Source organism: Vanessa cardui, chromosome Z (genome assembly GCF_905220365.1).
Source record: "Vanessa cardui chromosome Z, ilVanCard2.1, whole genome shotgun sequence".
Taxonomy (NCBI): Eukaryota; Metazoa; Arthropoda; class Insecta; order Lepidoptera; family Nymphalidae; genus Vanessa; species Vanessa cardui.
The window spans coordinates 14,661,023-14,676,772 of record NC_061154.1 but is presented as its reverse complement, the minus strand read 5'-3'; the positions used below and the strand labels follow the sequence as shown (position 1 = coordinate 14,676,772).

The 15,750-nt window shown below is 32.5% G+C and overlaps 1 protein-coding gene across 17 annotated transcripts in view; it reads right to left on the bottom strand.

Annotated features, from left to right (window-relative positions):
* Positions 1-15,750, bottom strand: part of LOC124543059 (coiled-coil domain-containing protein AGAP005037) — a 199,338-nt gene that overhangs the window by 62,845 nt on the left and 120,743 nt on the right. For 16 of the 17 annotated variants that reach the window (XR_006967427.1, XM_047121078.1, XM_047121076.1 and 13 more), the window contains 6 exons: positions 11,890-12,038; positions 11,414-11,515; positions 10,672-10,840; positions 10,364-10,562; positions 7,100-7,250; positions 4,198-4,275 (listed from right to left, as the gene is read on the bottom strand). Coding sequence is in view for 16 of the 17 variants with exons in the window: in XM_047121078.1 (XP_046977034.1) it covers positions 4,198-4,275; positions 7,100-7,250; positions 10,364-10,562; positions 10,672-10,840; positions 11,414-11,515; positions 11,890-12,038 (848 nt within the window). In the remaining variant the exon portion in view is untranslated. The remainder of the gene's footprint in view (positions 1-4,197; positions 4,276-7,099; positions 7,251-10,363; positions 10,563-10,671; positions 10,841-11,413; positions 11,516-11,889; positions 12,039-15,750) is intronic. The other variant, XM_047121083.1, reaches the window with a different exon arrangement.

Below are 15,750 nucleotides of genomic sequence, written 5' to 3'. Positions count from 1 at the left end.
AGTCGGGATAAGAAATTTTGTTTTTTTTTTTAAGAAGAGATTTTTTATTAATACTTTGAACAATATTCAAATATGATATTCATTAAGATTAACATTATCTCGAAGACCTCCGTGGTCGAATAGAGTGTACACCGGTTTTCGTGGGTACGCCACTACGAGGTTCCGGGTTCGATTCTCGACCGATGTCGAAAAAGTTCATTAGTTTTCTATTCATTAGTCTGGGTGCTACGGCTACTTTTGTTTTTCCATAACAAAGGTTCTTTAGCTACTACATTGGAATCAGACGTATGTGATGTTGTCAAATATAAAAAAATAAAAATGTCGTGCCCTTGTTAGGTGCTAATCTAATGATTATTTCGAAAATTGCGACGTAACTACAGCAATTCACTCGATGGCAAACTTGCTCTCCCACTTGCTTCACCTTTCATGACACTTGATAGCATGAACGCCTTTCGATAATTGGAATTGGATTTGGGGGTTTGAGTTTTTATAAACCATTTACTTTATTTATACTAAATTATTCATGAGAATCTTTATAAAACATTCACCAAACTACTCGACTTGTGTGCCGTACATTCCTCGACTTTCGCCATTGATCGAGGCGGTTCGGTCGAAATTTGTGTACACGCACCGCCTTACAACATTATGAGAGCAATGTTATGCGTTTGCGAGAAAGGATGACTAAAGAGTTTTAACAAAGAAAAAGAGTAGCATAAACAAAAAATAAAAGTACAGTGTAATTTAAATTGTCTTAAGTTAATCGCGAACATTAATCCAGACTATCATTGTTTACAAATATTAATATTAATATATGTAAAATTGTGTGGTTTTACATAACAAGTTTCTTACTTTAGCTTACCCGTACTCTGGTAATATTAGTGGCCTTTAGTTTTGAGAATCTATTCGTTGACATTTTTCAGTACGCTTTAATTTTTATTTCATGTATGTTTGTATTACACATATCACTTTGGACAATTGGAGCAAGACCCACAAATAAAGTGATAAAAGTAAGCGAACCCTAAGTGATGCAGTGTGCCGGTGCCACATCGTCGGATATTGTGCGGCACGATCCTTTGATGTGCCAGTATTACGTCATTTCTAAGCGGAATCCGTTTGTTTATTACATAGGTATTTGCGCCAAGCCCCGTTGCAGCTTAGCAAATATTTTGATACTTGAAGGCATTTATTTTTCTGATGAATTTCCTCATTAACTATTACGTAATAGTCTCATAGCTCGAGATGTTTTAAACTTTATGATATTTCAGTTAAAGTTTAGTCATTGACACTGACATCATTGACTTTAAAATAAGAAAACATCAACCAAATATGCGCAATTCATGCATGCAGCATGAACACATTGCCACAGTATAAAAGCTAAACGCCAGAAATGCTAGTAAATAGTTGGAAAAGAAATCTGCTTGAATGTATTCCTCAGACGTTGTTGCTGAACCTTATTTAAATCAACTATTTCAAATCTAATACAATTTTAATGTATTATCATACTTATACAGTTGTGTTTTGAAAAATATTCTTTGCAGCTAATTATTTTTTGTCTCATTAACATGCAGCCAATCACAATACACTGCTAATAGTCATAAGCGTCGCCAAAGCTTGTCTCGTTATTTTTTTATCATATATATGTTATGGATGGTTGTATATTATATAGAGATAATAGACTTCATCACTATATGATCACCATTAAAGCTGGCATGTAGGATAGCGTTGTTTTATTAGCCACTAAATGGCTCTGCGGATCTTCGATGTATGTGCCGTATAATTGATCGCCTAACAAATGAGTATACATTTAATTTTTAAAATTAGAACGTAAGTATTCGGCATTTTAATCTATAAGTTACGACCTGTAAAAAAAAACTTACCTGATTATTATTTATACTACTCGATGGGATAAGTCCCTGTTGAGGAGTTCGATGTTGCTACCTAGATAGTATAATCTAATCCGAGAGCATAAAAATCTTTACATTTAAGGCCGTGCCATTATCTTATATTTCTAAAAGGGCTTTCAAAAGCCTTTGTTCCAAGTTCCAAGCATAACATATTTATAGTCGTTAAATCTTTATAAAATAGCGTCTTCTGAGTAATAATATCAGATGTTAGAAGCATTATAATTATGATATAAATTAATAGTCTATGCTGAGGAATCCTTTAAGTGAAACCAACTCGAGTTTCTTTTATAAACTGGTACAGAAATATAAGTACTATTATATTATTTTCATGGAAAAAAATAGTAAGAATGGTATAAATTAATTCACGGCATTTAACTTCGGTTTATAACATTTCATTTCTGTTGAAAAAGGTAATTGGAATTAGAAATACATAATACTCTTTAAATAAAATAAAAAAAATTGTTTACTGTTATATACTTTTACTAGCTTTTGCCCGCGACTTCGTTCGCGTGGACTTCAGGTTCGTCCCGTCTAGTCTAGTAATCGCTTAAAATCGCTTCGTAAATAAGTCATTATTTCTCGTACAAAGTAAAGGATAAAAAATGGTTATTCTGGGTTATTCCTAAGAGATAAACATATACCACCACGGACTTTTTTGTAGAACTTTTTAAGTTGTACAATACTGTAGTACATTGTTTTGATCTATCTTGTAGGATTCAGTCAGCGTTTGCAATGTAAGCGCAAAAAATGTGTTTTTTTATGACCTCACATTAGAAACCTCAAAAATTGTAGCCTATGTGTTATTCTGATGTATAAGCTATATTGTGGTAAAGTTTCATTCAAATCCATTCAGTAGTTTTTAGGTGAAAGAGTAACAAACATCCATACATACAAACTTTCGCCTTTATAATAGTAGTAGGATAAGTAGTTAAATTTTAAACGTATTATAATAATACTAGATCATTAAATATAGATTCTCCTAAACATTTGAAAGTATGTCAAATAAATACAAGTAATTTAAAAAAAAAATCATGCCCGGAAGTCAATACGCGATATTAAATCTTTATATATAAAATTGCTGATTTTTACTATGAGTGTGAAAAACTATATCTTTCAATCTACCAAATATATCAAATTTCAATTAACTTTGCTATGCTATTTCTTTTTAACATGAGTTGTTCATGTTTTCCCGAATTTCTTTTTTTATGTCGATGTGTTTACGAAATATTGGAAACCGTATTTCATTTTATATATGAGTTCCACCGTGGCACAAACATCACCCATTAACAACAACAACGACCTGTATACAACAGTGTGTGTTTTTGGTTCGATTGCTCCCTTTCTGGAATTTCATTTCTAAGTCTCCTAGCCGACCGGGCATGAAAGTCAATAACAATTAATTGAAAGCTTCAGTTGGAGCAGATTTATCTTAAGCCAGTACAGAATTAACCATCGATGGTATTAATTCAATATGTCAATTTAGAAAGGATAAAAAAGTTAAAGTTAAAAATGTTTTTCATATGAAAACACACCCGGCGAACAATAAATTCACGTTAAAGCCTTAACTTGTAAAGAAAAGTTAATCTTGAACGACAATCGAAAATATTTGTCAAGTATGCGGGGCATTTGAGGCGGCAAAACCATGTCCCAAATGAAAATTGTGTGAATAGAAAATACTTGTAAGTGCACAATGGACCTATGTCGGTAATGTTCATAATTGCTTGTACGGATTGCAACTGATGAATGGCAAGCTTACCGTTAAGCAAGTGAGATTTATCAATGGTTCCAGTTCATTTCTTCTATCCGAGAATTTCGTCTACATATCATCTAAGAGATCCCTTCAAATCTACAGGACTAACGACTGAAAAATCTTCCATTATCCACCAAAATTACCTGACCTCGCTCAAACAGTTTTCTATTTTGTTCGGAGTTTGGAAAACCTTTCATACTGGAAAAAAATTAAAACCGATGAGGCGATGAAAAACGCCTTTAGAAATTCGTCGATTTCCGCTCCCGAGGATTTCAATAGCAGAGGTGTCAATGAACTTTCATTAAAATGGCAAAAGTGCATCGACAACAGCCTCCAATAATTTTTTTAATTAAACTAATTACTTTCCATGACAATTCAAGTAAATTTTTACCAAATAAAACAGCAATGTCATAGTTAAGGATCTCATACTTTCTCATAAGAAGTTATTCATATGTTATGCTTGAAAAATAGATAAGTCATCCTAATTAATTCGTTTTGAAGTCTTAAATAGTTTCGAAAGTTATTTATTAATTTTTTACTTACCTTGTTTTTATTATGCACGTGCTGAGACTGTGAGTGATAATCGGAGTCGATCTCAGGTTCACTGAAGTAGTTCTGTTCCTATAAACGAAAAAAGTCTGAATATTATATAGGTTTACAAGGTAATAGTATTAGTACATTAAAAATAATTGTCGAAAGGAGATCACTTTTTTGTTATATTATATTTTTAGTTTCCTTAATTCGAATGAACACAATATTATTGTATTGTTTTATTTTTGTTTCAAGACCTTAACTGTTTATACATAAGAACAATAAATGTCTACTAAATAAATATGTTCGCATGGGATCGTGCATCGTGATCGAAGCATTACCCCGCTGAATCGGAATCCCGATTATTTGGGCAAAAAAATAGATGCTCGATTGATGGAAAAATCAGTGATCGATCAAAATATCAAAATCAAAGTATAATTTATTCAAGTTGGCTTTTACAAGCACTTTTGAATGGTCATTTAACAATTAAGTGAAGCTACCACTGTAGTGTGATGATCGCTAATGTTAGCCTTCCTTTACCAGCGGAGACATAACAAAATATAATGCCTTTCTGTTTAATGCCTCAGAGGTTGAATAGCATTTAATCAGTTGCGCCATAGATACAGGATATGGGTGTATTCGTAAATTGATGTCCCTTCTTCCATTCATTTATTCTCCGACAGCAAAACTAACAGAATTTGAAAAAATGTTCAAAAATAGGCACCGCAGTACAAATAATTCTAACTTCCTAAAGTCTAGACCACGTCTGAGAACTTCTGGAAAGAACACCGAATAACTTTTTGTTTATCCGACTAATTATTTAAATCTGTAGATTTAAGTCGAAGACGATGAGTCAGCAGTAGAAGTTTCTACATTAAAAGAAGATAGTTTTTCCTAAATGTCAGAATCAAGTGAGCAAAATCTGTCAAAGAGCTGAGCTGAGCAAAAATCAGAAATAAGGAATAATTATAAAAATATCTCTCCTAATTAATTAACGCCTCTTCAAAATAAACAATGATGGAAATAAGAAGTGATTTTGGCCATCTCATATTTAGAAAACAATGTTAAATCCCTGAACCGGCGCGGGCAAAGATGAAACAAAGCTGAGTTGGTATTTAACAGGGAAATGCTTCTGACAACCTTGTCACCATTCCTCGTGGTGCTACAAATAACAGCAGCCAACGTTCCTGAAAACAGTCAGACCTAAGAATGTTAACTGCATAAAGTTTTACTGTGTCTAAAATTTACCAACTCAATCCTAACCTTACCTTACCTCTAGCATTAAATTGACTAAACCCTTCAACATTATAAAAGTCCATTAATGTGTCATGCTGTGCGGTAAAGTCTACGCAAAGTTGGTTATATCCATACTTCCAGAATCGGAATCATCGTAAAAATCAATTTTACGAAAAAAGGAAAAAAAACATTTAAGTAAGGACTTAAAGACCTTTATTAAACATAATAATACTAAATCTTCTAGAGCTACGCTAAGTTTTGCTGCATTTCAAATATAAGATCAACTTAATCTTTTACAAACTGAAAACGTCCCGTTAATATGAGTGATACAGAATATACACACTTAAGCAATGTATCTCGCACACGGTTGGTTACTTCACCTTCGGCCGAGGTTGAAGAAATTGTTGAAAATATCATCATAACCGTCAAACACAAACTTAAGCATAAGCAAATAATCGAACGCGATATCATAATTTATCTTCGGAAAATATAACCAATCAATAAAAACGTTAAAATCAAAGGCTATAGTTAATTCTGTGAAAAAATCTTATAATTAAAAATCGTTTCAAAACTATTGTTACATACTTATATTACAATGTTTATTTAGCAATGCTAATTATAAATAAAAAACGAATCAATAGATGCTATTATTTTCAGGAAAATATAAGATATTGTGATATTATTACAATCTTTGTTTTGAACAATAAGATTTCATTACCTTTCTACAATTCCTTAATTATTTTTCATACCATATCGTAAGAAGTCATGTAATCATGAATCCAATCGAAGTATTAGAATACAGAAACCTTAGATTAGTATTCCATACAATTTGCTACTAGCTCAAGTATTGTGCACTGCTAACTTTTCATGATTTGTAAAAAACAATTCCAGATTACTAGATTAATATATCTTAATTTATAATACCGCACTATCTTATTTAACTATCGATATCCATTTCAAGTTCACGTCTAATTTTCTGGTAAATAGATACTTTGTCGACGCCATTTGTCGTTAAAAACTCAATTTTTTCGCAAAACCACCCAAATAATCATAGATTATTCAAGCTTTTGATCAAATATATCGCTTCAATTCGTCGTCAAATGTTGTTTATTTGGTCCATTGCCCTCTCGTGGTTGGGATAAACTACAGAATTATTCCATAATTATAATCAACAAGTGTACCCGTTAATCCACAAAACGCTTGTAAATATAATATCCGGTTTTGAGAGCATCGATTTAATACTATTATAGTTGGTATCCTGTCTGGGCTGAAGATTAATCTTGCATCCTGCAAAGCCTATCACGAAACCAAAATAACGTAACGATTTTGAACAACATAATTAAATCTCGAGAGGAAAAAAGAATGGTTACGAGCGACGAGTTAGAAGTTGGATCAGCTATCCACGATGAACAAGGCAGATCGCGATTGCTATTGATCAAGCCGTCTCATTTAAAAACAAAGTTAAATATAATCAATATGATAATGATATCATTAATAGTATCTTTTGGGTTGTTGCTATCATAAGAGTCAAAAGTATGAATATTCATAGATTTTCAATAAATACAAATTGTTATTGTAAATATTGTGTACCAAAACTCAATCCTATGTTGTTGTTTTGGCGATGTTGAAGTTAAGAATTGATTCGATAAAATAATGATAATGATTGATGAATACTCACAGGGTCCCATGTAGATGAAGAGCAGCTCGAGCTCCCCGTCGGCATGGGAACCGACCCGACGCCCATCGCCCCCGGGAAAGTACCGCCACTGATGTCTGTCGCTTCGAAAAGCCGCAGAACTGAACGGTCGCGAATATCCCTCAGATGAGCCCTGCGAAAAGACATTTATTAACAACTGAAAAAAAAATGTAAATCTAAAATTTAATAATGACTTATAATATTTAAGACGCGTGACAAGAAAACACAAATGAAAGGTTAATCTCGATCTGGTTTATACCCCAATCAAACCTAACTTCATGTTATTATGACAAATGAATAAAAACTTTGAGGTTCGATTCGAAAATCGAACTCATTTAAAAGCATTCGAACCACTTGAAAAAAGTTTTCGTTTAATATCCAAGAGGTTATTAATTTTTTTTTTGTAATTTAAATTTCGAGGTTGAATTTGTGATCCACTATAAGAAGACGAACAAAGAGGTTTTAGTGACATCTGTGGTTAAATAGACGACAGAGACAAAATTTGCAGAATATAAAGAAAAAAAAAAACAGACAAAGTGTTCCGAATAAATAAGGATTGACCATATACAAGATGCATCATAGAAAGAAAAAAAATACACGTATTTTGGGTTGTAGTTTAATTTTTTTGAATTCCGGACCGCATATTTTGAACCGGTATACGTTATCTGTGTTCTAGCGTTTTTAAGGATATGGAGCGTGGGTTGTCGAGTGCACACGAGAGCAGAGGGGACACGAGTGGCCACGCTGAAGTGACGGCATGCATTCGATAGAATTACGTATTTAATTAACGACACTCAAAAAATCCTACTGAGTCTGGAAGATAAATTGAAATCTAATATATACACCTGTAACTTTCTCATTAAAATTTAATCAGGCGCGGTTATTTCGCATTCAATATTGCTACTATAACGATTATTTACATACGTATTTGTTTGTCTTCACTAATAGGACACAATTCAACAGCCTGTATATGTTATTAATAGGATCAATATGAACATTTATACGATTATTGTTTTGTAGTTTCAGAACTTACATACAATATAATTTTTATTTATTTCGTTTTGTTAAAGCCTTACGGAGTCATAGTTCTGACCCCGAGAAGTTAGTATTGTTTGTTAGAGGGGTTAGAACTTTTTCATAGCAATAATATTTTAAAACAAAAGTGCGTAATTATTAAGTAATAAATTTAATACGAATAAAATAAACATATAGAAATATACCGATACAAGCGGATGGTGACAGTCCTATAAACTGTTAGGCCACTTTAAAGTATAGCCTTTATTAAAAGTTCAAAAATAAATAAAATCATTCACTTCGTAAATGGTGCTGCGAGATTTAAATATAAAGTAATTTTTCTAAAAGTTACTCAAAACTAGAATAACGCTTTTAGTTTTAGGGTAAAAATATATTTTAACTGGCACGCCGTTGAAAAACTTTTTTTAACACTTTTTTAGCCATCAGTTTCAATTATTTATTCACTTTTTATATTTTCAAAAATTTAATTTTAAACATTTAAAACGCGAAATAAAAATTAAATATTTTGATACATTAATTCTAAACAGTTAAATATTTACTATACTGGGACAATAAGTTAATAATTTACTTAATTGAATATTTATAAAATAATAATAGTAATAATAATTTGATATTAGTTTAAAACTTACGGGCATCGCTCGTCATGGACGTGAATGATACCCTCTTTACGTCTCATCATGGTCGGCAAGTTAAAACAACTCACACAGAGCCATAAAGTTTTACCGCGCGAATCCAGCCTGAGAGTTGTAGCGTCACGGGAATCTGAAGTAATACTGTGCCGCGTGGGCCTTTCGACTACAGCGCAAGGGCGGGACCTCCCACTTCATTTTACCTTGTCATAATTAAATAACATATTTCCCCATGTTTTACGCTATGTAGATGTTTCATTGCTTAATATCATTTTTAAAGCTTATTTGTAAATTATCTGAAATATAAATTCGTTTTTATAACTTTGTCTGAAATTATTCCGAAGTTAAAACTACGATAATTGAGTGATTTCGCGTAAATTTCAATAGTGTTATTTTAATTCGGATATTCTGTTTATTATAATAAAATATACTTGAATAATTTCATGTAATTTTAATTTCGATATGACTTACTGTTTTACTATTTTAAAAGTATTACTATATACATTGGTTAGTATTGCTTTGCGCGTTAATTTCATACAAGCACTGTCGAGTTATCATCTGATTAACTTGTGTTTACAATTCATCTGTAATCTGTTCAGCGGGTATGGAAAACAACGAGCGTATCTGTCGACGAAATTCGACCACATGTATACAAATTACGGTACGATGGAAGAGCGTGGGTGAATTAATATTTTGAATTACTATTTAATTTAAAATATCGATTTTGAACAGTTTTTATTGTAATGAATAATATTGATTATGAAGTGTTATTTTTTTTACAAGTAAAAGTTAAAAGAGAGTGCAGTAAGCTAATTTATCTGTGGTTACTCGTAACCCCGGCGTAGTACCGTCGTAGCACTTTTTCAAGCGAGTCGCAATTAATATTATGGTGAACGTTTTTATTATGTTATTTTACATGGCTTTAGCGCGTAGTTAAAGTCAACTGGGTTTGTCGCAAAAGATCTTTCATCTACTAAACACTTTTATACGACATATTTCTATTTATTTTTTTGTGGAATGCATGAAATAACTTCGAATGCGATTTACGATTGAGCGGATAGAACATAAATATCACCAAAACAAAACGAATTGTGTTTACATGTTTATACATATAGATTTGACTTTATTACAAAATGAAAGTAACAGAGTTTTTTTAATATCGGTGGGATAGTTCAATTAAGCTGACGTTGCTCTCGGTACCGTTCAACGCTTTTGGGTATTTGAGAAAAACCGAACGCAAATGTTCAGTTATTTTATATTTTTATCGCGCAGATACGTTTATAAAATAAACGATTGTGATTTAGATTGTATCGCAATGCTTTGTCTAAATAGAATCGTATTTATTGCGACGAAACCGAAATTGATTAACGTAGGGTATATTTTATAAGCATTCGCCATGTGATATTGAATTATAAATTATAAAGGGATTTTTAAGAACGAATGAATGAATGAATTACTTTTTATTTGTTACATTGAAGTTTTAAAACCAAATAATTCCAAATCAAAAATACATTACATTACATACATTTTCTTGTCACACGTTGCAAGGAATATAATTAAATATATAAGTAATCCTCAGTACCTTACATCCTCCAGTTCATAAAACATATCTTTCGTGTTTTCATGGATATAAATTTTGACGTTTTCACTGTCCATATATTGCATTGTGAGCTGTTTAGGAAAACTACGGACAAAGAGTGCCTTTACAGTGTCTATCGAAGTTATTTCGTTCGGTAGCAAGGCTCGCTTTGTCTCATTTCTGTACTGAAGGAATACGAGACCTGGACAAAAATATGACATCATCTTAGAAATTAAATACATAATTAATTAAAGACAATCTAAAGCAAAGAAACTAAAGTAGCAAATATTATATAAGTATGGAATACATACCGAGCGGTCTCTCTAGTGTTTTCGAAGGTGTTCGGACGACGGGGAGAGAAGAACGTTGCTTACCACCACGGCGAAACCCCGTGGATGAAGTCTCGACTTCCGACATGACCCCGGGGTCGTCATCGAAGAGCAAGGCATTGTTCGGCGGCGGATAGCGCGGTAGAGGAGGCTGAAACCAAACCAGATGTACACATACATGCATTGATGTTCTTGAAAATAGTCATTTATGTTCGGTTGCAAAACGATGTGTATTGTTGAGGGACTTCTTACTGAGTATCATTGGTTGACTTAATAAGGACTAAAAGACTGCGAAAAAATGGAGAATAGTGTATATTTATATAGATGACCAAAAAAAAAAATTCTTAAATGTATATGGTACGCCAATAAGTTATGTCGCACTATGCGTACAATAATTTGAATGCATTGAAAAATAGGTTTTATTATTATAACCCATAACCGACACATTCGCATTCGCTGTACATTTTTGTCTCTTATCAAACCTTGTAATAAATAAACGGTTATTATAAGCAATACTTGTACAATACAATAAGGGGAATAGACATACTTAATATAAAAATATAATGATAGTACGGATTTTAGGTTTATATTTTATGTTAAGTAAAACTAATGAATTAGTTCTTATGAAAGCGATTGTAATTAGATTTGTTAGTTGCTATTGACAATAACTTAAATTTGTATGTTAGTTTTTTTAGTTATTTATCGTTGATGTACAAATCTGTACCTTTCTTAAACGAGGATCTAAAAATTTCTGTTTCACGTCGCGATACTTAGCGACAGTTGAATACTCTGGTTTGATTGTCGGCATCTTCGCAGCACAGTGTGCCTGAAGCATTATTATATGTATAAAAATAAACATCAACAACAACATCAGCCCGTAAACTTCCCACTAAGGCCTCCTCTCCCTTTGAGGAGAAGGATTGGAACATGATATGCAGATTATATCATATCAGATTATAAACACAAATTAGGCACACGAATATTCAGTTGTACTTGCCTGGGTTTGCACCCGAAATCATCAGTTAAGAGATGCACGCGTTCTAAATATTGGACCATCTCGGCTCTCAAACAAAAACACGATTTATTTAAATTAAGAAAAATAAAAACAATTAAAAGTGTTAACTTTCAGAACTGCTTTCAATCCGCTGTAATTAAAATAGATGCTATACGATTACTTTACAAATATGAATGAAAACTCACCTCGATGTCAATTGTACTGATATGTCCTGGATGATGTTGGTGCATGTAAATATTGTGATTGCCCGCAAGAGTGTGTCGCCTCGGGTCGTCTCGGCGAGAGGGTCGGCCGCGAGTAAGCCCGCGGCTGGCCTCCCCGTCCGATAGTCCACCTGTTCGATGCCATTAAAATGTAAGTAAATATCATATTTTAACTAATCTTACATATATAACAAGTAAGTAAGGAATTTTTCGTCTCTTATTTTAAATTAAAGATTTAAATCTATTATAGTTACGGCCTCCAATGGTGAGCGGGTGTTAAATTTTGCTCGAAGGATCGGAATTCAGATTTAACTGGGAAATTCGGCTAGGTTTCGTGCTACCATTCAGCGTGGTCATGATTTATATAGTAACTTTTATTCTTATAAGGGCTTGATGTTAATAATTCTTAACTAGATTAAAAAGAGTGTAAGAATACTTAATTTTTTATTCAGAATCTAAAACGTATTATCGATATTTCACGTCAAAACGTCACTTCGAAAATTAGTAAAGTTGTTATCGGAACTTTGTGACTAAAATTCATAAAAGTTGTTAAGTAAAGTAGTATTATTACTAAAGATATATTAATCAAGAATTGCTTGAAATATTTCACCTTTTAGCTTCAGCATTTAGGTTAGCTTGCCGTGGATATATCACAAATACTGACATAACTATTTTTTTTTATTTATGGTATAGTTTGGCGGACGAGCATATGGACCACCTGAAGGTAAGTGGTCACCATCACCCATAGACAATGACGCTTTAAGAAATATTATGTATTCTTTACATCGTCAATGTGCCACACACCTTGGGAACTTAGTTGTTATGTCTCTTGTGCTTGTAGTTACACTGGCTCACTTACCCTTCAAACCGGAACACAACAATACTGAGTACTGTTATTTGACGGTAGAATAACTGGGATGAGTGGGTGGTACCTACCCAGACGGGCTTGCACAGCCCTACCACCAAAACAACTGAACAACAACCTTCTCAATTACTATATTAGGGTGCGAAGGTTGAGGGAGTCGCCGTAGTTATAACCACAAGGAAATAAACAGTTTAGTGACCGTGGTTATGAATTTCACGCGGCTTGTCTAATTATTATTACTGGCAATTTTCATCAGCGGCGAGCGTTTATTAGATTATCCAATAGGTAATATACATACTATTGAATCGAGATGGACGGCAAATTTTAATCAATGATCACAGTTTAATTCTATTCAATTCGCACTGACGAGGGGAGAGGTCCGGGGGGTGAGAGTTGCGAGCTTTCATTTCTCGTGTTTATAGTGGGTAGACCCTCGATTTCTCGAAAACGAAACAGAGTTTTACTTTACTTGGATTTATTTAACTGTAGGGTTTTATGCAAACATGTCTGGGTACTAAGAACATTTTCTCCTATTATATATTATTAACCGTTGAACAACCGTTGGATTCTTAGTATAGTTTAGTTCCTGTTTGATTGGGCCGGTGCAACTGTAGCAATGACTATAAGGTGTTGAAAATTACCATTAGACAAAAGCAAATAAATATGTAATATTTCGAATTAATAGATATAAGTGTCTTTAAAATTGATAAATTCTGATTATTTTAGTTTAAATTAATAATAATAGGATGTTAATTAACATCCTATAAGTCTACACATTGATACTGTTATTAATGTTTAGTATTATATTAATACAATTATTTTTTAATTTCCGTATTATTATTATGTTTTTTATCGTAATTTTATTTTCGTTTCTAATGCAATCTTTATATTGGGATTACTCCAAATCTAAGATTTTATTAATAACAACTACACAACGTTGCAATATATCGGTTGAACTCTCGGTTAGCGGATACCACCCAATGGTACAGGTACTGTGATAATTTAATCGCAAACTCTCTAGAATGACCTTCCCATCTTGGGTATAGGAAGGTTTAACCCAGGTATGGTACATTAACAGACGTTTATTTTTCTTTACAGCCTTATGATTTACTTTTCGCCTATAGTTTGGTACTGCTTTTAATATTATAGTTATAGTAAAGCCTCACTAAGAGCGATTGCATACGCATTTTATATATATTTTTTTATAACTTTAATAGATGTAGAAAAATTGGCTTCTAAAATGCAGTCGAGATATTCCTGTGATTGGTCATTTGCTGTAAATTCCTGTGAGCATGCGCAAATAAGACCAGTTGTAAAGAGCTCTGAGACGATTGATATCTTGCAGTTTTACGGTTCAGAGTTTGGTTTCTCTTTCGTTTCCATGGAAACGTACACTTGCAAATATGGTCGGCGTTCAACAGGTAAACATGCAACGTGCTGTTTTATACGAAACTTTCTATCGAGCGTTTGTCAGTGTCATATCAGTGTGAATAAAATTTTCGTCCTAAACTTGTTATTACGTTGAATATTTTAATATTCTCTTTTCATTTATATTTTAAATACAAAATACGATCAAAGTAATATAGGATTAATGCTTCCACATTAAAATATGCCAATACTGTTCGATTTTATGCTCAGTAAAAGGATTTATAAAATTAAATAAAAGCTTTTATATAAAACGAAATAAATTATTGTCAGCATTTAAATGTAATATATTTTAATCGCAAGTAAACCAAGGTACGCGACTGTACTTTGTAAAAGGGAGGCGTAGCCGTAGTTTCAATTAATCATAGAAACGCCTCTTTTCCCCCCAGCTATATGTTGCCTCCCAAAACTGCAATTTCCATGAAAAGGATACGGATTCTGGTCAAGGTCATTGTCAGTGCAGACAACGAGATCAATAAAATCGATTTTAATTTCGAATTAAACATCGAATTCAGATTGAAATTTCGAAAATGAATACCGGTTCTGTAGTTGAATATTAGTTATTTAAAATATTTCCTTCGTGTTCTAAATACAAAAAAATAAATTGATAACTGTATAATTGGCTCTTAAATTAAAGGGAAATGCAAGGTTAACATATTTTGTTTGTACTGAAGAAGTAAATACAGCGATGATACCGACACAAGCTGTGTTGATACAGCAAAAAATGCAATCGTATTTTACGCACGATTCTGCGCGAGTATTTATTATTGATATTCCCTACAAAAATATTTATCTAAGTTAATGTTACCGTAGCATTATAAAATAAGGTAGTCGAGAATACATCTAGACAGATTGTTAAATTGCTGGAATTCAATCCTGCAGTCGTTGCAATTTTTGAAAAGGGCAACATTAGAAAAAAAAAGAAAACATTGGCGGGAAATTTAAGGCTCTCAAGTAGAATACGCTGGAACCGGGAACATTGTTATAACTTTATCTTCCATTACTGTATTTTTTACTTTAATTGCTTAACTTTACTAATAAAGAAGAATGTGATTAATTAATTTCGAGATTGATGTAACAACCGTTAATTAACAAATAACTTTAACTTTCAATTCATAGTTTATATAGTGTATTCCCATTGAAGAACTAAAGATAAATGAACTTCAGATTAACGTTTTCCATACGTTTGGCTAAGAGCTCTGTTATATTATTCCATATAATCAGTTCTTGAATAATATATTTATAACTATTTTAGAAAACTATATCACTTAACTACTATATTCTCGGCATATTTTCGAGAATCCATATCCATTTCTTTTTTAACTAAATTGTTTATATAATTAATATATGAGACAAAGAAAACCCGCTGAGTTTCTTTCGCCAGTTCTTCTCAGGTCAGGGTATTTTCTTTTCCGACCCGGTGGTACTGTTTCAATTGACCACCAATAAGAAAGTGTAATACTTCTATATTGAATAAAGTAATTTGAGTTGGAGTTAAGTTTTAATGATCCAATATTACAGATTATGTAAGATCTCGACTGATTAAGTGTCAT